Genomic DNA, 25,862 nt, shown 5'->3' on the forward strand with positions numbered 1-25,862 from the left:
AGTCAGAGAGGCACCCTCTGAAGATAGTGGAGACCCTCTGGAGTCATCTTCTAAGACAAAGGTTCAGGCTGCCCAGATTTCAAACAGTGTTGAGCGCCATCCACCTAGCCAACTTTCACTCCAAGATTATTTCTATTTATATGCCTATATATGGATTTAAGAGGTAGTTTCAGGTAGAAAAAAGTAGAAAAAAATGGCCAAAAAAATGTCTTATATGTCTTAAATGTCTTATATTACTCAAAGAGAAGAACAATTTGTACCACAAAATATGCACTTATCTTTGTCGCCATTTGATATTGGCAGCAACTGCACAGCAAAGTCCTGATCCTACAGCCACAGGGTCCAAGGGCCAGCAGTCCAGGCCTTTCCCTTTTGGAAGAATACTTTTCACACCCTTGATATGAGTGAGGAATAGTTGTTTAAAGTCCAGCATCTTGCCTCAGAAGAAATATTTGTGCTTTAGTGCTTGGTACAGGCTTTCATCAGCCTGTACCAAGGGCCTCTCCTCCAGAGTGGGACAGTCATCCCCTCAGCAGTACCCGCTGCTCTACCATGAAGTGGTCATATATGTCCAACTCTACTTTTTTTTTTTCTTCAGATAAGCTCTTAAGGCCCAGGAGCATAATCTCTGGAGTCAAAAATCTCATTTTTTTCCCCTCAGCTATGTTCATCCAATGGGCACGATGCTACATTGGTGGTGAGCTCCAGTAAAGGCAAGTGAAATCAGTGCTTAACTGGGCCACACCTGATCAGCTCCRTCGCTCCTGCCCTAGGACTGGGCATGGGCTCAGGAACCTCTCCAGTGGCACTTCTGCTCTATTTTCTGTCATTCTGTTGTTGCATCTGACAAGCACAAAGATTACCCAGTGCCCAAGTAAACAGASCAGAAGCATTACAGTAGACTGCATGTGGCCGTCCTTTCCTCTGAGATTTTACCATATCTATATTACTAATTGTGGGTTTGCTTTATGCTTTATCTTCATTTTGTTGTGGGGTTTCTGAGATAATTCTTTTAAATTACTTCAATTTTATTATGCTCAGAGGGCAGAATTCCTCAAAGAAGGGAAGTATAGCATTTTTATTACTTATCTGACAATGTTTTCAGGGATATATAGCTAAAATTTGACAATATTCATATATTTGCTCCCAGCTCCATGATTTGTCACTTTTTTCTTTCTTTAAATAAAAACCAATCAGAAAACATTTCTTAAAGAGCTTTTTTTTTTTTTCAAATATAAATATACAGATTGGATAGAAAAGCATTTGAATGCTTCACTCTGCTAAAATACAGAGTAATGCAGCGAATGAATGAAAATAGGTTGTTCATTTGCTACCTAAAGATGAAAATAATTAAAAATATAGGAATATCTAGTAAAGCATCTGAAATCACAAGTGCACTGTCCAACTTCCTGGAAAAAATGTTTTCAGAGACATGTTCTCTTCCACACAACTCCACCCATGATGTCATGGCCCTCATTTTTACCATATTTTTCAGCATACACTCTCAGAAAAGGCCAGCTGAGGTAGTGGAAAGTCCTGGGTTATCAGATCTCAGAATTCACATTAAACTAATCTTTTTTTCAAGAGCCTCTAGTTAAGGCTTGCAGTTACAAGATCATGAGAATTTACACATTTTAAAGACCAAAAGTCTTACTGAGGAGTTACTGTTTCACTTCTTCAGTGTGAGACTTTCTTCTATGTTTGTAATGCTGATGCACTCTGGGACAAATCCCGTGCCTCTGACTTAAGCAAACACTCAGCAGATTTTAAGGACTTTGCTGCACGAGAAAAACCTTCAAAAATTTTCACAGGAATAATCTCTAATTTTACCTATCTTCAAGTGATAACAGAAAGTTGTGATTTACCTTAGGAATTTTGCTCGGTGTTTGTTTGCTCGTAATATATGTACCTACCAGCAACTCTTTGCCTATGCTACTCCCTTAATTTACCCTCACAGCATCTACATGAAGGAGGAAAATGCTGTTACCTCCTTTGTTACTGGTGAAATGCTCTCTCCACTCCGCAGACGGAGACCRAACCATAGCAAGACTTAACATTGTGCTCATAATCACACGTAAAATTTGTCACGAGGTAGAGAGCTAGATGCGGATTGCCTGCACTCCAGGGCAGTATACCACATCTAGCTTAACCTACTGCATCTATCTGAAGATGAAYGAACGAAGGCCACCTTGGATGTTACCTCCTCCTGGTCTTGGCTATAAGGGTAAGGCAAGGATAAGGCTGGTCTTCTTTCTKTCCTCTTGAAGTGAGAGGTGTGCGGGGCTGCACAGATGGTGACTTACTGTTCGGCAAAAGGCTCGGTGAGATCAGACAGCAGCGGGGTGAGCAGCAAAGAGCAGCTGTTCTGGTGCCCCCTCCCGACTCTGCCTCTGACAGCTTTTTCAAAACTTGTTACAAACTGGGAAATCAGACAAAAGCGACTTTTGAATGTCAGTGACTCYTCAGAAGTAAAAAATATGCAGGTGGGGCCGAAAATTACACAAACGGCCAGTTTTGCCATGGGTAGTCTACAGACACTAAAGAAGCCAAAATGTTAATTTATTCCCATTGAAGACCTGGCCTCCCATGACCAATATCATTAAAAATATTGACATTTTATGAAGCTGTTCCAGTTTTTCAGAAGAGCTGTAGACTCCAATTACCGCTGAATGGTTGCCATGTTTTACCCCAGAACTGGCTCCATTTCAGTGATGAGTGAAGTGACTCCTATAAAAATAGTTTGAAAAGCACTCAGGGATTCCTTTAGGATAAAAGCTGCAGTATAAATTTAARTTCTTCACCATATGGTGCAAAATACCAAGAATGTTAGGCCTCCTTGTCAGCAAAAACTAAAATCTGCAAGAGGCATATGGATACTAGCTAGGAACCAGCTAGGATACCATCAATTTAGGTAATAAGGTTGTAAATTTGAACYCATTTTAAAAGTACCTCATTCTGAGGAGGAGGAAGAGCAAGGATTAGTGTATACTTCATTTTTGGTGTGTACTTAATTAAGTATGTACTTAATTTGTACTTGGCAGAGCCAAACACAGACAAAGCATTAAAGCAAAATATTACACCACACTCTCAAAGCTACTGGACTAAATATGCTTTTAAAAAATTACCTGTAATCCTACAAGGACTGGAGAAAGAAAAATTACAGTACAAAATGGAGTTACCTAACTTTAAAAACATCACAGTCCCATGGGCCAAGAACTAATTTTTTTTCCTTTCCAGCTTCCTAGAAACCATAAAATACTTAATTTACTAATTTTTAAATCCAAATCGCTAATCCCTGTAGCTCTAATACCTTTAACTGCGTACTAAATGTATCCAAGATAGCAGTTTGAAATGTATTTCATAGGATTATATTTCCATCTCATTCATTATTATAAAYGAAGTTAGCACTTGCTTTTTGCTTTAAATATATGGAGAATCTTCAAGCCTGTGAATTCATCTTTCCACTACAGAATCAAGAAGCAGCKATGTATGTACATTCTTTAGTGGGATTTCCTTTGCCTAACCCTACCCAGCTAAAGCTAGACATCTAGGCTGAACTAGTTGCCTAGGCTTCTTTGAAATCTATTTTAGAATGGGGTTATTTACTCTCTGGACATGCCTCTCCTTTCATTTGCTGCAAAGATAGATTTAGCTTTTGGACAACTAAAGTTAGATGAGATGAATCTTGTCTTTAGTGACAAAAAATAATGAAGAAATAGCATTTAAGTTAAGATACATGTGGGAGCATGGAATAGCTCAGGCAATGGTAAACAGGGGYTGGGTCATCAAATTACCATTTTAAATCCACCTCAGCTCAGGAACAACTACAAGTTGTTCCCAGCAGACAGCTGACTATTTAGTAGTACTTTTAATGAAGGGCTGAAACAACAAAATATTGTCCACACCTCAGATAACACTTATATATGAGTATTAATATTGGCAATCTCCTGTGAAAAGGAGAATGCTTTCTAGAAGAACAGAGACCAAACTGTTCTCTCATCTTGCAAACGGACTTTCAAGGGCATGACTAAACACACTGACATGATGTCCTGCTCCATGTTGTTTTTCCAGGCAAAAGGGATTTCTGGTCACCTCGGCCTGGGGTCACTTCAGAGCGGCCAATTAACACGCAAATAAAAGAACAAAATCCAAGTAGAAACTTCATACAGCTCCTGAAGGAGCCGCAGATTAACCTAAAAGCTCACTAAAAGCCTTCTCCCAAGGAGACCACTTGAGAATGTGGCCAAATGCCTTTTGTGTTATCACCTAAGAAAAAATGAGATTACATTGACCTAGGGAGGGTTTTAAAGTGGATTATAAATATGTCACCGAGCATCAGCTCCTTCATACTTTTCTTTCATATTCTATTTCTCAATTCCTGAAACCATTAAATATTTCTGACTTCTCTTAATACAAAACAAAGTCAAAAAATGAACACTTTTTACTGCGAATTCAAGCCAGCTAAAGATATTTCATACAGATATCTCAAAAAAYACACCAATAAACTCTGTACCAAACCCAACAGCAGCAGCACTAAAAATGAGTCTGTGGAGAAGCTGTACCAGGAAAAGCACTGGTGACTTCTCAGCTACCAAGTTAATTCACATGCACAGAGGTCCATCACAGTAGCAGCAACAGCATATGTCATATTAATTATCATTGCTGTTGTTTGTCAGCGACTGCATAAGGTGGATCAGTGGTTGGTCTAGACAGAATACAAATGTACCAGAAACTCGAGACTTTCTGCAGAATAACTTTAGAGAGGATCAGTTGTCATAGGATGCAGGTTTGTATTTTGTCGCAAATTAGAAACTGGTTAGCAAAGAGTAGGAGACCAGTTTGCAGCATGGAAGAAAGTTAATGCAGTGTGTTTCAGAAGCAATATTCAGTATATTTAATCCCAGTAAYAGTTATTCAATGGCCCAAGCTGTTTGGGCCATTACTTATATTACTTCTTCATATAGATTTTCATTTTTATCTGTCATTGTGCTTTCTACTTGGCYTGGTGAAGCATTTCCTTCAGCTTGTCTTGAATAACTTAAAAAATACATAAATATATATATATCATCTGCAATCCTCCTGAGGCCTCACTTCCTGTTTTCCAGCTCATTACTGAATGTATTAAACAATGCCAGATTTAGGATGCAATTTGAAACATCCTGCAACAGATCTTGGATGGATGGCAGGTTGAAAAGTGAATGTCTATAATTATTTATTTTCTTTTTCTTACCAGTTTTTAATAGGTGACTGAATGTCATTTTTTTCCTTGGCTAAAAACCTTCTTGATTTTTTTTTTAATAACCTGTCCTTCCAACTGCACTATGCATTCTAAAAAGTCTTGTTCAATAAGCCTTCCAAATCTCCTTCAGAAAATTCATCACACTTTGTCTCTTTCATATCACTGATCTTGGGAATGTTTCTTTAATTTTGCCATYGTTTACTATTGTGACTATTCAGGTGTTCTTTTTGCCTTGCAGTAAGGTTTGGAGATGTTTCCCAGCACTGCTGTAGTGTCTATTTTTAAAAATAAGTACAAAGACTGTCACTCTCAGGTTCTTGGCTTCACTGGAGTGCCTACATTTTTGTTGTTAGCAGCTCAGTCACTTCATTCTTAAGGCCTTTCACAACTTCTGGATTAATACCATCAGGTCTGGGTGACTTGTTGCTATTTAATTTATCAGTTTGTTCCAGCACCTCCTCTGTTGATCCTGGCAATGGAAGCAAAATGTTTTAAGGGCGCCTCTAGAGTAGATATCSAAAGCAAGTCACACACATATCCGTAAAAAAATCCCCATTCCAGCAGGCAGAATTACAGATTACAGACTAGTTTGTGGATGCAAGCCATATGAAACCAAAAGGGGGATTCAAATAACTCAGGTCTTTCTGCTGTTCAATACATGGTATCGTGTCAAACCTCTTTATAATTATCACAGTCTGGAGCAGACTTTTTTCCTCAACTGTAAGCATGTATGTGCTTTATTCAATTAAGGTGGTTGACAGTCGGCTCCCACCTGYGTAGCTGTGTGCGTGGGTGATGTGTGCATGCGCGCACACACACACATGTAATTCCAGTTGCTGGCCCTGAGCACAGCATGATGTAATTGGAAGACAAATTTAAGCCACACTGTAGATGAAAACTAGATTATGTTGTTATTGTCACTATCTGGGTATCACTCCAAAAGTCCCTACCTCAGGCAACATCCACTCTAATTCAGCCACAAACTATTTTCCTCGAGTAATTCTTGCACTGAGCCTGACCCGCTGATGCACATGCTGCCTCCTGGCCCGAAAATCTAGGAAACAGGAGCAAACTGTCCTGAAGAACGGGCTGCACAGGGGATCTCTCAGCTTGAATAAAGATCAGCAGCAACCAGGAGATGGACAAAACCYGCGGGCGCTGACCTCCTCGCGGCGCCCCAGCCCTTCTTCCCCCGACCGCTGTTTCCTTAGCACTCGCAAGGGGATCCAGGCGCAGCAGGAGCGCGCCGTGCTGTGCACGCTCCCCAGCGCTGCTGCTGCTGCTGCGGGAATTTTAGAGGAGCGACAGCATTACACCCATACTTTGCCCACCAGGGCTGCRTGAAGGCTTCGCTGATTCTGGACACTCATAAAGCGGGCAGGAGGTGAGCAGCTGGGGCAGCCGATACAAGCGGGCTTGAAGGAGGGAAAGGCATCAGCCAGAGAAAAGAGCAATGCCAGCCAGCCTAAGACGTGTGTGATGGKAGCAAAAGAAAGTGCTGTCTTCAGTTGCTTTGGAACAGACTCTTTCAATCCCGGACCCAAAGCTCATTAAATGTGGGGTTCCCTTCGGAGCCCGGCGTTGCCATTCCAGTGGCTGCATGACCAGGTCCTTGTTCTYGCTGACGGGGCTGCGCTTTACCCCAGCAGAGGGGCAGCAGGTCTGGGCACAATCCAGGCAAAACCTAGGGATAAACCCCAGACTATACAAAACTGTGTTTTTGGCTCACTTCCACCCTGCGTGTATTAAACCAAATATAGCAAAACAAAGGTGGGGGAGGATCAAATCTGTGCTGAAGCAAACAAACAAAAATGCTTTCTCTGAAGCCTGCATAATAGATTTAATATGATTATTTTTTTGGAGGCTCTCAATCATTTTAGCTTGGCATTAATATAAATCAAATAATCCCTTGATCCAGAGAAGGCACTGACGAGACTCAGTCAAGGCTCCAGAAGGGATGTGCTCCTTAACTTGGAAAGTTGGCATATGATTTAATTTTGTTAGCAAATTTGACAGTGTCATAGGAATTTTCCAAAATCAAAGAGYCCTTTCATAGGCTTCTCTACCCAATACTTAATCCAGTGTCTAAAAATAACATTCAGCCCTCATTAATTAATGATATCAGTCTGAATAATGTCAAATTGCCTCAGAGACCTTGCTGGGATGGATGAATCACACTCTGCCGACTCCAAGGCTCTTACTCTGACAAACTGCAGTGCGTGATGATGGGCTGCTTTGCCTTGAAAGCTTTCGGCCACCAAGTCCTGTCAGCTTTCAGCCTAACCCCATTTAACGTATGTGCTGAGCACTGAGAGGCAACTCTAAGGTTAATGGGTGTCTGCGTGAGAGCGCACAGATAACACTGAGCTGCTGCAGACCAGAAGCAGACGGCACACGGGCCATGGGCCAGCTCCTCTGCTACCAGGGCAGGGACAAGTACCTGGGGCAAGAGAAGCTGCTGAGCCCAAATCTGGGCACAACAGCTGGCCTGGTGGGAGGGGGACCTGTTATCCAAAAAGTGCTAGCTTCACAACAGCCATGGCCACCTATCTTCTGACCATCAAGGTAGTACAGTTTGGATGTCCAGTTGGTCATTCAGTGAACGTGCTCCTCTGCCCCATCTGCTCAGTTGTTTATYCTTCGCTAGGAGACCGCCTTCCTCACTCTCTTGGTGCTACAACGTGCTAAGCAGCAGGGYGGGTCAGCCCAGCCACAACATCTCACAGATGTGCCCCTGCTGTGGCCAGGACAAAAGCTGGCCTGTTCACAGCTAGCTTGAATATCTCTGCAGAGTTGTATCAGAATGCACTTTCTTTTTTCTGCCTGATTAGCTGGTGCTGCACCTTCTCATGCACTTTGTGCAACAGAAGCAAGGAAGAACTGCAGTGATCCATTAATTTTTGAGATTCATAGCACAAACTCAAGATCATACATAGCGATGAAATGCCATGAAGAAATCTACATCTATCTACACAGGACATAATATCCCAATACGAGAACAGATGCACCAGCAGTCACTATAAATTTACAATTTTACTGAAGTCATAACTGAAAACTTCCAAACTGCTTCCAAAGTGGACTGCACTGAATATTGACATAAAACTGCTCTGTTTCTATTTGCAGCACAATCATAAACCTACTCTTCAAGCTTTCACATATCCAGATCTTCTGTATCCTGTGATAGTTGAAAGTGCAGTGACCTCTTATCTACCACTCATGATTATGAGGTTAGTAACACTTGAATAACACGATCTTTTTATGTAAATGTTGCATTCCTGGACCCTCAGGAAAAATTTACAGGCAAGACCAACAACCACATTGTTTAACATATTTAAATAAATGTTTATTCACAGATGCTCTCCCTTTTCCTTTGCAGTGACCACTGCTAGTCAGTCATGCACATTTTCTGCTATTGCTGCACCATGATTTCCCATCAGAGGCCCTCATCCTGACACGAGTGGGCCTGACACCACAGCATAGGGCTGAACTGAAGTCTTCAAGCTCAGCATACAAACACATGTGGCATTGGTTGTGGGATCCCGGTCACAGAGGCGAAGTGTCAGAGAGACAAAGCTGGGACTTGTCTTTTTTGTTCAGTGTTTGTTTATATGCTGCACACGTTATGCCCAGTAACATGAAGCCATCAGTTTCAAGTTACAAATATATTRTAACTGCCGTAAGTAATTTATTTTTCTACCGTGCCTGGGAAAGTAAATCTGGCATTTTTTTAAAATCTTATTTGATGCTAATATATTTTGATTGTGACTCCAAATATATACATTTTTTATTATGAATAAGTACCATTTTGATGTGATATCCAGGGCTCTGAAAGGATTTTACACTTAGGGAAGGGGTCTTGAGAAAGACCCGTCACRCTTTGGGGACCTCATCCTGAAACAATTTTCAGTTCAGTAGGACTGATCTGAGAACAATTTGAATGTGYTATTTTCCGTAAGGCACCTTGGTTGTAAAACTGATTGACAAGTTTCATGTAAGTACATTTGTGTTTGGAAGAGGCAAATGAATCAGTAAGAAGCATTAAACCCAGGGTTAGCCATTTTATGAAAGTATTCTGAAAAATTACACTTGTGTTTGCATTTGAAAATTCTGGTAATGTTAATTTCAGCAYTGAAATATGATTTCTTTTAAAAGCCTTTTCCTCCATGGTCCTTGCCATAGGATCCACCCCAACATCTGGATAACAGAATCCGTGCTGACAGACTAACGCACATGTGGAGGAGTGTGTCTGCTACTTTGCCGCTTCTCAGGACAGACACATTGTCTCTCCTTCCATCTCCATGTCCCCTCCTTTTCTTTTCCTTTTCCWTTTTTTTTCCTTTAATAAAGCTGCACATGTCTTCCAGTTCTCTGCTACGAATGTGACCAGTATGCAATATTGCATTGCATCTACACAGAACGTCTGGCTTAGGTGATACCAAGCGATTACTGCCCGAGCTATGAATGTTTGCTAGGTTATTAACCGGCACATCTGGTTCTCTCCCTAGGAGGGTGAGTTCTGCAGTGCCCCAGGAATTTCTTTCATACACCATTTTTATTAGCTTTTCAAAAGAGTATAGATTACCACAGCAAAGGAAGATTTGGGTCATTTGTGAGGATATTGGTCCCCTACCTGTTTATCATGTTTTAAAAATGAAACCAACAGAAACTCATTTTTTGATTCTTGGAATTAATCTTTTTTTTTGTTTTAGGACAATCTATTGTTCTTGTATTTGACAGGTTTGTTTAAYTGAAAAATGGTTTGTGATTTGTGATAGATAGACCTAAAATATGTTTCAGAAAGCCACAAAGGTAACACAGTTTAAAAACACAGCCCTCAAAACATTAATCTCTAATCTTAGCCTTCCTGTCAGCCTCACTCCATCATCACCAGAGAGAAGACAAAAGATTTTTCAGGCTCAGTCAAAAGAAAGAAGTGGCTCCAGAGAGCAAATTTATCTACTTTGCCCATACATGGAAATTATGCAGGTATTACATACAATGGAAATTTATTATATTACTACAATTTCCCATGTGGATATCCCTATTTCAGTAATGTAAAAGTGTTCTTTTCTGATTTTGCTTGTGTCACTTCCGAAGTAGTTCAAGAGAACTACTGGGAAAATTGCTTTTCTTTTCTTATTGAAAAAAGTGTCCACATGGGGGAGGTACAGAGGTAACTCTCCAAAACTTTCATTCCACTGTCCTAGAGAGATTCAGTACCTCTGGCCAAAGCTCTCCTGAAGCAAAGATGGGAAAAAAGAGCTCAAATATATCCCTACCTACCTGAAACCCCTCTTTTCCAGGAGGAACTTTTCTCTAACAGTTAGTTATCTGAAACTGTTGCTGCAGACCTAAAATACAGAAAATATTCTCCCTGTAGAGCTAAGCAAGTACAAAAAGAAGAGCTTGCTGGAATTGTTATTCAATTTCTTTTGGATCCATTTGAGGCCAGATTTTTGGAAGCTGTCGGTACTCACCAGCTTCCACTGTTCTGAATGGGAATTGTTTGGCATTTACAGCCTTCGAAGGGCTGGTACTTCATGTAGGTGTTTAAATGGGAGCTCTGCTCTCCACTAACCTTTTGCAATTTCCTTTGGCTAGACTGATCATCCAAAAATATCACATTATAAAGACAAACTTGTAAGCACTCTCAGAAAGCATATTTTAAAATTGTATGCATAAATAGTGCACACYACTCCACCCTGGAAAAAGAAACAAGATTCCGTGATTTCCCTGACCCAGGGGCAAACAGTTCACAAACATCAATAAATTCATGCAATGAAAACAAAAACAAAACTAAAGTTCCTTATTATGGAAATGCAGACAGTGAAAGTTAAATGCATCAGACRAAATTCTGATTTCTTTTGAATATTATCAAAATAAATGGGATGTCAACTCTAAGCCATGAATTATAAAACCAAATAAATTAAAGTCAATGGAAATAAAGATCTTCTCACCTCCTCAAGTCTGAATCTTCTCAAAAGCCCACCATGGCAGCAATAGACTYGGCATTATTCAGTCAGCTCCAGTCTTAAAAATAACCGCCATTTACTTGGTCCACTAAAGTTCATGGAAATCCTTACTGGGTTTTTTGTAATGCTTTGTTGTGCCTATAAATTGCATTGTCTTCTTAAGGCTTCCTGTCCTGCAAACAGAGGCACTAGCACAGCGATTCAACTGAGATTGTTTTTCTCCCTCTTCTGCTGCTTTTATTTAACCCAAAAAAGAGAGAGAGAGAGAGAGAGAGAGAGAGAAATGGTAGAAGTTCCTTACAGGAGTTGGAAGAAGACATCTGCAGGCAATTTAACATGAGGGTTTGTTTCTGTGTCAGCTGGCAACCCCTGGATAACTCTGTCATGTAACTTATATGCTAAAACATGATGTAGGACAACCAGTGAGATGGGTAAATATGGCAACACATCAGTTTTATTTGATTAAGATTTATACTTTTTCAAAGGGAGCAGCCCTGCCATAAACTATGAAAACAAATAAAATCCTGTAGCTAAAGGAACATCCTACTCTGCGTCACCCCAACAGAACTGATCTTCATCAAACCCTGCACACTGCAGTGCATCAAAGTCTCTCCTTTCCTTGTAATGCAATTTGAAGAGCGACTGAAAGGAGGGGTTTTTTTCAGACAAGCAGGGAAATTGCTCCATTCCTTTCATGGGGAACAATCCCTCCCAGCAGTCCCCTTCTGAATCAGTAAGAATCTAGCTTGTATTCCTTTAAGGCCTACAGCAGCTGAACGTGGATGGGCTCATGCAAGAGACATGCCAAGCCTTAAATTTGTGCCTCAGTTCATTACTTCCTGCCAATTTTGAAAGGATGTTCAGAAATATAGACTGGTAGCTAAAGAGAGCTCTTGAGACAGATAGCCCTGCTCACAAAGTCCCCCCACTCCATGTGTTTAATTTCCTCCCAGTTAGACAAATCTGGTCAAGTGAGCAATGCTTATTCATTCTGTTCTTGCATCAGATCTTATATATTCTGACATTTATAGCTGTGCATTTAAACTGAGGCACTGATTAGATGCAATTGTTAAAATTATCCTCCTCCCCCTTCCTCTTTGTGTGTATGGTTTGGTTTGCATTATTAGCAATTTAAAAATCAATCTTGGAGTTAAATGTTTAATGATATAATTGCTTCTGTTGCCTAAATTTGTTTAGTTTGTGCTTTATTAGCATGTAATAACTGAAAGTATATTTTCCTCTGTCTGAGTTAATGATGTCTGCTGTGATTGCTCTCTGTGAGCCCACTGGCTGCAGTTCTAGGACAATTCTAAGAGAACTGGAAAGATTTTCTGAAGCTGTAACTAAGGAGTAGGCAGCTTCCCTTAGTTTCTTTAATTGAATGAATTTGACCTCTAAATTGGCCTCTGCTTTGAGCTTTAAAWTTTTTTTTTGTTCTTTCTAAGGTCATTTTGAGGACTTCTTAGTCYAAACTTTGGGGCAGGAAAGCTCTGCTGTCCCAGATCCAGGACACACATGCCAGTTGGGTCCCAGCCATGCAGCACAGTTTTCTCTGCAGCCCTTGTCCCCCAGTTTTCTCCAAAGAGGGGATGTGCAGGAGAGCACTGCAGTTCCTTGCCTGCTCACATAAATGTGTTGCTCACATAAATGTGTTCCTTTCCTTGGAAAGGAAACTTGGAGGCTGTGAGGAAGGAAGGTGGCATAGCTATCTGTCTCCTGTTGACAACGCAGTAAGCACTGCACCTCAAGTGCCTGCAGAGATCACATATAGTCCTGCCGTGCAAGTGTCAGCAGTGTACTCGATCTAGAGACACCAGGTTGGGTTTGGGACACGGCTGTTCCTGCATGGCCTGCATCAACTCGATCTAGCTCCTGCTTTCCAATGGACTAGTGTGTAAAACGCTGTGTTGATAGCATTTTATTACTTTGGAGCTGGCATGTTCGGAAAGGACTTGGGTATTCCCCTGGTTCTGTGTTTATATTGAGGATATTCCATGTAAGGTGGGTTTCAGCTCATCTAGTGATGAGCTATCTAAAAGTCCTCCAGTTCCTAATTTAATCTATTACTACAGACTCCCTCTACAAACAGTGGAAGGACACGGGCACTTCCAAGGTCAATTCACTCATCTGAAGAGAGGGCCCAAAACCTGCTTAAACTAAACACCAACTAAAAGCAGTTGAAGTTAGGCAAGTGTCTTGTCCACTGTATCCCCAGGCTCTCTCTAATCATTTGCCATTTTGACATTCTCCCACTAGAATCTGTTTTCCTCCCCTGAGGGCAYGAAGCAAATGTCACAGTTTGCAATGTCAGGCCTTGTGACAAAACTATAAACATAAGACACAAAGGTAAAAAGGGCTACACATCTGGGGACTAAAAACACTCTCCAGTTCCCAGCTTTTCCCCTAGGGGTGGTGGCAAATAAATCTGGTGTACATTCAGATTCCTGATGTACTTAGATTACCACTGATTGAAGCTAATATACCATAATATATTCTTGATAAGTGTTACACCTACTAGAGATGTCTATGCATTGCTCAGCGCTAGGACTGGCTATGCTGGACACAGGAATTCTCACGTTTGCAGAATTCCTAGCTCGTTATTCACAGCTGTTACCTCTGCCAGACTTCTAGGTTCCTGGAAAATCTCTATATATGACCAAGGCAGTATGGACAAATAATTATGTAAGCTCATCCTGGAAGGCTCTCAGCAAATCACAGATTTATCTACCTCATTTTCAGGAGTATTTTGCTGAATTTGAAATAGTACGTTAAGCAGTCCTGCCTAACTTTTACTATTCAAAGAGGTGATAAAGACTATCAGTAAGTTTATCTTTGATAATCAAAGGCAATATGCAATATATGATGTGCATGCCAAACACTCACCCTCAGCAGCAGAAGAATTGATCCCTTTTATGACACACAGAAAGAAAGGAAAAAACACTAGAAGCAACAGAATAAGTGATAGCCTAGGCATGTATGGGATGTAGTAAATTAGAACTAATGTACATTGGTGGAGTTTCACAGTGTTGTAAACACAGAGGGTAATATTTGGGGGTTTCAGGCTGTTAGGCAGCAGAAAGCTTATGGTAGCTTTTCCGAGCAGGACCTAGTAATGAAGGAAACAGATGCTAGAGCTTCTTGGGTACAGAGCTCACTAGAATGATACACATGGATATTTAGCGGGGCAGCACTGGTCCTCTGTTGATCTTTTGTGTTTTTCTCAGAGAGAAAGGAGAAGGTGCACATTTTTGGCAAATAAATGAACTTACACCAAGAAAACACTTCTCACATAGAATCAGTTTCTTTTTGTAATGAAACACACCTGGCAGTACCCAAATACTGGCTACTGGTTTGAGCCAGAGGGGAAATATTTTTTTCACAGTGAGAATTTGGCTTGGCTTGGGAAAGAACACTAAGTCTGAAAACTTCCTACAGAACAACAGTCAAAGACTTATGACAAATAATTAAATATCAAGTTGGTGGAGGTATCTAATCAAACAGCCATAAATCTTTATGAGGTAATGTCTGAATTAATGAGCTAAAAAGAGGGATTAAACAGCACAGCAGTGAAAGAGCTGATATAACACTTTTAAGTCAACTTTGTGACACCAGCAGGACTGGTGAAATAAACTAAAGGAGTTTGAAGAAATTAGAAAATGGATAGAAAATAATGAAACAAGAATTCAGATTTAAGGGGGAAGAGTGTAAATCTCGGTGGTCAATGTGAAATCAAAAAAAAAAAAAAAAAGAGAGATAGAAGAGATATTTTCAGAGCAGCATATGCAGAAGAAACACATCACCAGGCTTGGAAGCAGCTCTCCCTGTCCATGAACTGCTGGAGCAACAGCCCTCGAAACATGGCTTTCAGGGGCTTTCAGTCTGGGAAGTGTTACCAGAGAAGGGCAGCATGGTGATTTGTGACCAAGCAACTAGTCAGAAGTAGGACTGGCTACAGCTGCARTGGCAAAGGGGAGGCTGCCTCTCCCCATCACCTGGACAGAGTGAGCAGAACTAATGTAGACAGGCTGAGGGATAAGTCACATYTCCCCTGAGCACTCTCTCTACATCTGCCCCTTCTTTGGCGAGGTCAGGAGTAAAAGCAGTGTGAAATTGAAGGCCGTTGGACGTGTACAGGCCAGATATACAAAGGCTGAGCGAAGAGGGGAGTAGGATAGCTGAGCATGAAGAAATTCTTCATGTTGATGAGTTGTGTGGAACAATTTTTCAAGAAAGGTAAAAAAGTAAAGATCCTGTTGCTTGGGATCTTTATGGCCAGATCAAGGCAAAATGCAAATCCAACGCACATTAAATAGTAATCYCTGTCTTACTGGGAGATATGCTATTTGTGTGAGGATAGTCTTGGGCAGATGGCTCCACTTGCCAAAGAAGGAAGAGACCATCATTGCAGCCATTCATGCCCATGGGCTGCCCAAGCACTGCCCCAGGGGAGCCCCCCAGGTGTCCCTTCTCTCTGGTGTTTCACTGCAGCCACAGGCAAGAGGCAGTGCCTTCTATTTACCAAATACAGCACGGCCGCTCGAGCTAATCGTGTTGTTGGCTGCTGTTCCCTGTAATGGCCAAGACCGTGGAACGAGGAGAAACCTGCATTGGCAGTGGGTTTGGGAGAGCTACAGGCAGCAAAACAAGCTTGTGGTTTGGGAGCCCTCAGTCCGACTCCAGGGTCTGGAGCTGAAAAAGAAGAGGAGGAATCTTTCCAAGAAGATTTTTCTTCTTCTTTCCAAGCCTGACTGTTTTCGTCCCTGTCCCAGTCAGTCTTGTCTGTCCTTCCTCACTTCTCCTGCTCATATCTCCTCCCCATTCTCAGCTTGCCACCTTAGCTCCAGTTTCCATGGCCTTCTGCTCTATGATTTCTACCCAGCAGCAGTAGAAATATTCAAACTTTTAACTGTCTGGCAGACTACAGAAGTGACATTTGAATATATCTGATTCCATACAACAAAGGGTTAGTGTAAAACATATATATCAGCCAGGGCATTAAAAATGCATTTGCTACTCTTTAGTTTGCTCTTTCCTGCTTATGAAAAAGATAATTTTTGTTTAAAAATGGCCTCACTTAAGGACTTATCCATGCCATTAGTCCCCAGAACAATAGAGATTAAAGTCTCTAGACCATCCCCTATCAAAATAACATACTTTTCTTTGAACATGTCATTAACACTGTTTTCCATCTGGCTGTTGGCAGCAATCTTGGRTTTGCTCCGAAATGCTGAAAGTTCATCAATTATAGTACACAGAAGCCATTATCTCTCTTTTCCTTTAGCAAGGAGTTTTTTGCTCAGGCAGCAAGAAGGAGGTAGAGTTCAAGAAAGGAAAAAGAAGAATTCATTCACGTAAACCCTTTGGCAATCATTTGGTCACAGTCCAGAATTCAAAACTTTCGAGAATTAAATCACAGTTTCTGCAAGAAGGAGAATCTAGTGTTCAAATACAGTAGTGATTCTGTCATTCTCATGTAACTGATGTATGTTGACAGGGAATGGAAAAAACATCAGATTTTAACCCCGGCAGTCTGGGAGCCAGGTGAATGAACAAATAGGAGAATACTGGTGCAGAGAAGTGTCAGGCAAATTTGTGTTAAACTTGGTTCCTTCATTTTACGAGAACCCAGAATAAGCCATGACTATCATTCAAACAAGGTTTAACAACTGTGATCCAGCTAGCATAATTAGAAAGAAGCTCTGTGAAACTGAAACAGCGCTGTTATCCTGTCAGTAAAAAAGCATGGAAAAAGCTTTCTGAGTTTTGCCAGAATAATGAATGCAGTACACAGTGAGGGGTAAGCAAAGGAGATGGGACTTACAGCTACTCAGTAACTACAGCTTTGGTGACTGCTTGCTTTCCACATGCTTTTCCACATCTGTCACTGAGGGGCATTTGTTACCCACGAGATGAGAGCATAGAGCATGCATGCAGCAGTTATCATGGAGCAGCTGTCAGGCAGCAAGTTCATAGCCTAGATAACCCGCAGTAGCTTGTTCACCTCAGTACCCTCAGGCTAAATACACATTCACATAGCTAGAGGCCATTACAGCAAGATGTCCATTGGATCATCATTGCTTCATACCTTTAAGAGTCTTTAGCCAACAACTATCAGGAATCATTTTTTCCATATTTTTTGGAGGGGAAGGGAGTGTGTTATTAAATTCACTACAGGGGTGACATACTGTGATACAGTACTCCACATGGATTGCCTGCTCAACTATGTCGCAATGTGTAAACCATTAGCTTACTTCACATGTGACTTTGGGCAAATCTCTTTGCATCTTTGGCTCAGATATCCATGCTCTCACTCTTAGCTGAGCTGATGAAATCTCATTTTCTAAGCAATGAAACTAGTACATTAGCAACGGAAGACATCCACAAGGACTAGGCTCTTAACCTAGTCAAAATCCCAAAGATAGGTGGGAGGAAAAGCCGGGCCTTTACAAGCCAGTAAAATAAGGATAATAATAATTCCTACCTCCTTCTTGTCCCCTACGTCTTTGTAGGTAGAGACTGTATTGTGGATACAACACTTCCAGCATAATAAAGTCCTGGATCCTATTTAGAGTTTTGGTTCCAGGAAAAACAACAGAGTGTATCAGACCCAGAATATGCTCTTTCATAAATAACACGAGAGAAAAAAGTCAGATTTAACCGTAAGATGACAAATTAGATACACACAGCCGGATATCTACACTGTCACAACTTGAAATCCAACCATTTTGTGGTCAATAAAGGGGCTCAGGAATCAATACTTCCTTTAGCAAAATGGGACACTGAGCATGGACATGTGCATGTGCCACCTAATTCACAACCCAGGCACTCAAGCTCTAAACCCTGGAGTAATTTTTAGAAATTGCTATAGAGTATTTTTCTTATTTTTTCTGAGAAAACAGATTTTCCTTCACTGTAGTGTTAGTTACAGTTTTCAGATTTGGTAACTTCAGTTCTGTAGATTCAGAGGGAACAACCTGCTAGTCACATCCACAAAACAAATGGAGTTCTGCAGGTGCTAATCAGCTGAATTTGGCTCAAGGTGTCTGATGCCCTTTGAGAAATTTTATAAAAAAAATGTCTTCCTATCTGGAACATAAAGTGTCCTTTTTTTTTTTCAACTTCTGAAAGGTAAAATCGGGCTATACAATCTACAGGCACCTCTGCTCAGCTATTGCCATTCACTTGTCTCTTCAGTTATCCCAGGTCTCAAGACCATCACCAAGGAACAGAAAAACTGGACCACTTAAATATACTCAAATCAAATCATCTGCTGGCATAAATCATCCTTGCTTCAGTGAACCATACCCATTTACTCCAGGGTAAAATTTATCCTGATAAATGCAGTCTTTTCATTACCTACAGAGCAGTACTTTGGCCTCTTCCTCTCCCAGTGAGCACAAAAGGAACAGCAATAACTCATTTCTTCCTGAAAATTGGTTCCCTAAATCCTSCCACAGTGATGACACGAACTAACTAAAGCCAGATAAACATTTGATCTTTGCAAATGAGGCTGCTGAAAGCTGAATTTAACCTTTAAAAAATAAAAGTTTTTTWAAATGGTTAGCTGTGACCACTGACAATGCATACTCCAAAACAAAACATGTGAATCTCAGGTACTATTTGCACAGTGTTTCTAGGTCTATCTTATAAGAACTAGAGTTTAATGAATAAAAGAGCAAAAAAGTTGCATTAAAAAATTTGTGTAAATGACAATTAATCTTGCCCATACAAAKAGACTACCTAGCCACTGACTTCTTGAAAACATCTCCAACCTGTCTTTTGAGTTTGATGAGTTAATTCTTGTTAAGATGTTTTAATTAATACTAGTCTAAGTAGCTAGAACCTTAGGTAGCTCCCAAACAACTACCAAGGAACTGCACATTTTGTCTGAAATTAAGTAATTWGGTTGAAGGGCAAAGATTGAACCTTCAGGTGAAAATGGTGTTCAGTATTTCATGGAGCACTCTATTTGGAAAGCTAGCATAAATTATGCCTTTTCTAGATTTGACCCTTAATATGCCAATACAAGWGATCTACTTTTACTCTTTTTGCAAATTTCTATCAGTGACAAAAAGACCTTGGTCCCTTGAAACCATAGATGAAAGTCTTCCTTAATATTATGTTTAACATCAAAAATTGTATAGCTGCCTATTAAAGTAACTGCCTCTTTCAGTGGCTTGGCCAGAGCAAGAGGCAATGTCGGTGTTGGTTGCAGAGAGTCCTATCTATAAACTCCTCTCCAATTTGCAGGCTCATTAAAGCAAAACTATTTTCAAAGAGTGAGGGAACACACAAACTTTGTTGTAAACATCGGTGCCTTTTACCAAAGCCCTTTCATCCATTGAAAGCTGCCTAAATGATTGTCCAACAAGAATTTGTTTGTTCTAATTAGAGTTTACTGGATAGCRAGAATCCATTGGTCTTGCTTTAAATCACATAAACACTTCTTTTCTTAGCAGTTTGCCACTACTCTAAATTCATGCTACTATTTTAAGCCTTTAGCAGTAGCAATCCCTTTTAAACTAGGGCCCTCATTCAGCAAACAGTTGGTCACACACTCGGTTTTATCAACGTGGATCGTCTTATTTCAGTGGGTCAGTTCACTCATAGGCACTAAACGCATGGAACTGCTTGAAGATCAGGGCCAAAATTCCCCACATCGTGTTGAACTGGAACAAAAGGTCTGACTAGAAGAATGTCCTCATTCTTCTTCCTGTCTTCATCAAATGTTTCTGTTCATTAYGTCTGGGCAAAACATATTCCTTTGATTCAGGTGAAACTACACATCAAGGAGCAACAGGAAAGCAGGAAAAGTGTTCACAATACCAATTATGAATGCTCTATCCAAGCTGAAAAAAAGTAAAGCTTAATCTTTACTAGATATGGAATGAAGCTGCCCAATCAAAATGTGGGCACATCTTAATACTTTCAAAACATTCCCAAAATTGGATGGAATCTGGACATTCTGAAATGAGATACAAGAGCCGTGAGATTGGTTACACTTTCTTCTGGTGGCAGGAAAYGTTTTCAAAATAGCCCACATGAAAACTCCCACAATGCAAATGAATCACCCTTACTGCAAAAAGATATCTGTGAGTATTCATATTGGCCACACTTAATTGTCTTCCGCATTAATTATTTGCACATGTTCAGGCTGTCATATCTTAATAATTCAGACACTCCYAGAAAGTGATCTTCAAAGGCACAGCTCTAAATGTGCAGGAATGAGGCTGGGTCCACTTATTCAAGGAAATAAAAGAAACAACATCATGTGACATACCTGATGAAATACAGTTGGACAAAACCATGTCAAGGATGACTATAATGAACCCAATGTGCCATCACCACAGCAAATCACCACAGACAGAACAGACTGTGACACCAGATAGTTTTTCTTATTGCCCATGCATGACTCTTTCTTATGGCTAATTTTTAAGCCTGTAGTTAAGTCTACTTTTAGAGCTTAAATGAACAGAGTATCCATGGCAGCTTTCAGAAGAATGTTTATACCGAAGTAAATTCCTTAATTGCATTAACAGAAATTGGAAGGATTTTATGTTTATTTGGCTAGTTTTACTCTTCTAAACACAGTAAGAAAATAGTTAAAGTATGTGCCTCTCTCACTCCCCTTTTTAATGTAACAGCAACTTATGCATGTTATACTGCTGAAAGAAAGATTCCTACAGGGTTCCTTGAACACAAGGGCAGAGATTTTTATGCAGTTCTTCCATGCTAACAGAAAAACACAAAAACATTGCACATATACAGTAGATGTTATTGAAAATGCTGTTAGATATGTAGCTTTCTTGGGACTGATTCAAATTTAGTTCAGCAAACTCCTAACAACTATTCCTGGGATGTCAGACTGTGCTTGCTTGTTGCCTAAGCCATGAGGGAAAGATGAGCGACTCTTACTGGCAGCTTATCAGAACTGCTCCCTATTAGACTTGCTGCAAAAAAGATGCACATTTATGCAACTTGCCCTCTCCAATTCAATTTTTTACCAATTTCTCTTGGTAAAAAACCCTTCCTGAAATGCTATTTTTACCAGAAAGCGTAAAACTGAGTTCTTCTTCATATTGCTCTTCGTCTCTGTGGACATTTAGAAAACATGAACAGGTATTAAATGCCCTTAAAATTTTTGGATTGTTTCTATTTTAATTCTAGGTGACTAGATACATTAAGGGAGGTTTGTTTTGGGGGGGGGTGTTTTTATGCTCATTCCGTAAAAACAATTGAGCACCCTAAGACTGTGAAAAATGTTGAGTTTTGGAAAATTTGAAGGGAGGGAAGGGAAGAGATCTTCCATCACTGYCTGTCATTCTAGTATCTAAACACAATCCAAAAATGCTGTAGAGTTGTACAGAAAWGTTTTTTCATTCTCTACCTTTTTACAGGAAAAGTGAGTTATTTAAAATAATATTTCCATTTCATTCAATTAAAATAAGTTGAAAAATAATTTTTTCTATAGATAGGTGATGTCTGGTAGATAGCAGCTGATTGAGAAGAAACTCCACAAAAGATGTTGTAGAAAAAATAAGTTCAGGGAAAGACAGGAAGACTGACAAACAGAAAGATAGAAAGAAAAAAAAATGAGCCTTTTCCTTATAATCTGCCTGTGTCTGATCTACTTAATGGATTACATCACTCTTATTAAACCAGCAGCCTAATGGTTAAAAGTTGGTTTAAAGTTAATAAACCATTTTCAGAAAGGCTAACCCATGTCAACGATAAACACTCAGTTTCATATGAGCTGTAAATCAGGATCAGTTGGCTTTTCACACCTATGGCATTGCTACATGAGTCTCTATTTTCTGAAAAAGAWTTACTGGTCTTCAAGAAGATAATCTGGAATTTATCATTTCCAAAGCAGCCAGGAAACCCTTTCCAAACAAAACCTTTAGATGATATAATAGGCAGGCAGAAATAGCATATCCCCCACACTGCATGTGARTTTGTGAGGCTCACATGCTGCACTATATGTGAAATATCTAAACTGTATTGTTCTTAGTGCTACACCATCAGCGTCGCCTTGTAAGTCTAGCAGGTTCCTATATATAACTTCAGCAATGAAGCTGAAAACATAGTACAACACCTTCTGAAATGTAGCTAAACAATGTTATTTTCAAAGCTGTAACAGTTCAATGTCTCTACTCCTATGATTCACATAAAACTAAACACTGAATCTTTTCAAAGGGATTTTTGTTCTGCTTTGAATTTTTGTATTACGGTCATTTTCCTTCTACTGAGGTAAATTCAGTGTTTGCCACTGACTTCTAAGGAGCAGAACTGGGAATATATGAATTCAATGTTTCAGGTAGACATACTTATCAAGCATGCTAAATATTTAAGGACAACAAAAGTTTCCTAATCTAAAAAGAGTAATCCTCAAAATATCTATGTACTTCAAACATATCAGAACAGGTGTCAAACACAAAGACTGCGTGACTGACTCATACAATAGCATATAAATATCGAGAAATAAAAGAGCCAGTGCCATAAAGCAGCAAAATTTATAAAAACACAACAACCCTGCAATATGCATATACACTCTTTAATTTTATCACTCTCAAAACATCTGAAGACTCACAGTAAACAGGAAACTAACCTTGATGTGAGCTGCTGGATCTGGGACAGTCTGAATCATGTCCTTTAACAGGTCAACGTGTTTACCAGAAGCTCAGACCCCAAGGCAGCTGCATAACCAAAGAAACAAAAGTCAGATGTTTATATTTTTAAAGTTTATTTTCAACAGAAATCTCTTATCTTTTTACAGCCAGAAAATCATCTTTCCTTCCCCAGACACAGTACAAGAAGCAGTACGGCTGAAGCTCTAAGACATGCTTCCATGAAGTCTATTAGGGTATACTTCATCCAATTGGCCCTGAATTTCTTATGGAAAATTCATATCTGTCTGTAATGGATGATTTTCTGGAAATATGAACTACAAGATGCAATCTGTACTGCATGGATCCATTATCCATCAGGGACATCAGGGATTTATACCATCCTTTCTTCCCAATTTAGAAATATAGAGCAGGAACAGGACAGATTTGGAGCTGATATAAACAAATATAAATAAGTATTGCTCCCATTCACAGTAGCTACAAATCTGATCCAGCCATTCAATTAACAGCAATTCAGAGCACAGATCCTCTGAGATCCCTTATCAATGTCCAGTAATAAGTGCAGAGGGATGGAAGGATGGGGGTATGCATGTGCTTGCATGTGCATGGAATGGAGTACAATTAACATAATTTAAATATATATCTATATAATTAAAATAATATAAAGTACTGCTCAAGAACTAGAACATCAGCTATGGGCTAGTAAGTTGGGACTGATAAGAAGGAAACAAGAAAGTATATGGAAAAATGTGGGACTGTGAATGTCTTTTAAAGTAATCTGTTTTTTTCTCCATTCTCCCTGAAAGCCTGGAAATTCCCATTTCTYACAGAAGAGATTTCCTTTGCCCATGACCTTGAACTTCTTTCATCTTTTAAAGTGGCAAGGCACTATCAGAAAAATACTTTTTTTCCTCAGCATTGGTTTTTCTATTTCATTATCTGCTCTCACATCTACACTAACTTGCAGATCAAGTTGCAGATAGCTTTTATCTGTTTACTTGGGCGAAACGTTGATAGACGGACTGGCACTGAGTTGCAATTTGCCCCAGAAGCAGTCCTCCTGATGTAAGAAAGCCATTTGTAAACTATAGTACTACACAGTGTAATTAAAGATATCACAGTTTAGATCTTAGAACATTTCCCCCTTACTACTTAAAGGAGTGAGCTTTGTTCCCATTCAGATCAATGAAAATTAAGTACTTAATTCTTAAATCATCTATCAGAGAAACCCGATCACAAGCCAAATTCTCATTTAAATTGACTTTTTATACACTTTCCTCATCTCTCTGTGGATGATCAAATGGGACACTAATGTCATGGTTCTAAGTGAAGATTTTTCTTTCCACAAAACTTAAATATCTTCAAAAGCAATAGACACTTGTTTTGGTAAAAGTAAACTTTCAACAGTGACGTTGTTCAGATTTGAGTCATATAGAAAAACTAACAACACTGCAGTGCCTTTCGGTTTCCCCTTCTCCCTTCCCTAGCAAATCCACGCCTGCTGTACTATTCATTGGATTTAAGTTCTCAAAATATCATACACAGAATCTGGAAGCTACTAAATTTCAACCAAACTGAACAGAAAAATATTTTAAACCATAGTGTTAGATCATGTTTTCACAGTTTTCATACTTCCATCATTGTGTTACCATAATGGTAACTGAGTCCCAGGAATGCAGAAACATGAAGCCTGTCAAGGAAAAAAACRGACTTACTTACACTGCATCTGTGTAATTTCTACCACTCTACAGGGAATTCTGTTTGCTTAGCATGCAAATATGCACCGRGTGTCTCCTCCCTACCTGTATATTTTAGAAGGTTAATCAAGGACCATGCAAGAGCACAAACTCACTCAGCAGGCTAAAGCCCAGGGAGCAGCTGAGTTGGAAACGCCTGACAAAAGTGCAGGGATTTCTAGCTCACCTGAACTCTCGCCACCCAGGTGTTTCACCTGAGGAAAATAGGATTTTGCGCACAGGAAGCACATGTTGAACTAAGAAGTGTGGACTCCAATCCAGAAATGCCCTATGCTGTTTTTGAGCGGAAAACAGTCTTCTCTTTCAGAGTATAGATTTGCTTTGAACTATTGGAAGGGCTGGGGTTTTAGGAAAAGTTGTTTGAACTATGCCAGGTTCATCCATATCATATCTTTCCCTCAAGAAGAAGGATTCGTTTTGAACAAGAAGATGACAGAAAACATTTGCAAGCCAGTTGCCAACTATACACCACATGGTATGAGAATCAAAGAAAAGCAAATGGTATCCAATAAGAGCTGGAAAGACGCATGTGCAACTGTTCTGGCCATTTAACATTTTCCCTGCACTGCTGCATAACAGTGATCCTAAAAGAGGGAATTCTGCTTTAAACTCCATTGTCAGTAATACATTCTTGTTTCTCACCTGGATATTCATTTATGGTTTACTAAAGTGAGACATATTGCAAAAGACATAACTTTGTCTTTTTATTTTTGCAAATCATTGTTAAAAAAAGCTGCAATAGTATTCCTTGTTTTTTCCAAACATAAATACAATTTTAATTATTCCAGCTCCACCTTTATTGGCTAGAATTGGAAGCTTCCAGACATCTGGTACTAACTTTCTGAACCAGATGGTATTTATTGCCAGAATCTCCCCCACCCCCACCCCAAATTTCATGCTGGTCATGTTTGTGCTTGACAGTCTGTCACAGGGATTGCACATGGCTGTAGATTTTGCACTGCATCCCCTGGTTAGCAGGACTCTAATTTAAGCATCAAATTGACACTAAAGCCTGGTTTAGGAAGTCATCTCTTTTCAGTAAACTGAAACAAGAAAATTATAATACAAACTGAAAGTTAAGCACTTGCCGAAGTGCTTTCCTGAATTAAGGTTTAACCCTAGAAGGATATAATAATGTCCACATGACTGTAAGGTCTTCTTATAGTTTCTAGAGTCCTGAATCAACAATAGCTTTCATTAATTCTCATTTCGAGGTACATGTCTCTTTGGCATCCCACCTTACACAGAGTCAGAGAGGAAAGAGATG

At 39.8% G+C, this 25,862-nt stretch overlaps 1 protein-coding gene across 7 annotated transcripts in view; it reads right to left on the reverse strand.

Annotated features, from left to right (window-relative positions):
* The window catches only part of ERG (ETS transcription factor ERG), a 143,865-nt gene that overhangs the window by 81,725 nt on the left and 36,278 nt on the right, over nucleotides 1-25,862 (reverse strand). For 5 of the 7 annotated variants that reach the window (XM_085304903.1, XM_085304926.1, XM_085304888.1 and 2 more), the window contains one exon: nucleotides 22,820-22,907. The exons of 1 other annotated variant lie outside the window; for it this stretch is intronic. In XM_085304903.1, the coding sequence (XP_085161029.1) occupies nucleotides 22,820-22,858 (39 nt within the window). In that variant the 5' untranslated portion in view covers nucleotides 22,859-22,907. Of the gene's footprint in view, nucleotides 1-11,196; nucleotides 11,290-22,819; nucleotides 22,908-25,862 lie in introns of those variants that run through there. One more of the 7 variants, XM_085304936.1, reaches the window with a different exon arrangement.

The sequence above is a fragment of the Rhea americana genome, unplaced genomic scaffold (genome assembly GCF_003343005.1).
Source record: "Rhea americana isolate MKP2758 unplaced genomic scaffold, rheAme1 scaffold_101, whole genome shotgun sequence".
In the NCBI taxonomy this organism is placed as follows: domain Eukaryota; kingdom Metazoa; phylum Chordata; class Aves; order Rheiformes; family Rheidae; genus Rhea; species Rhea americana.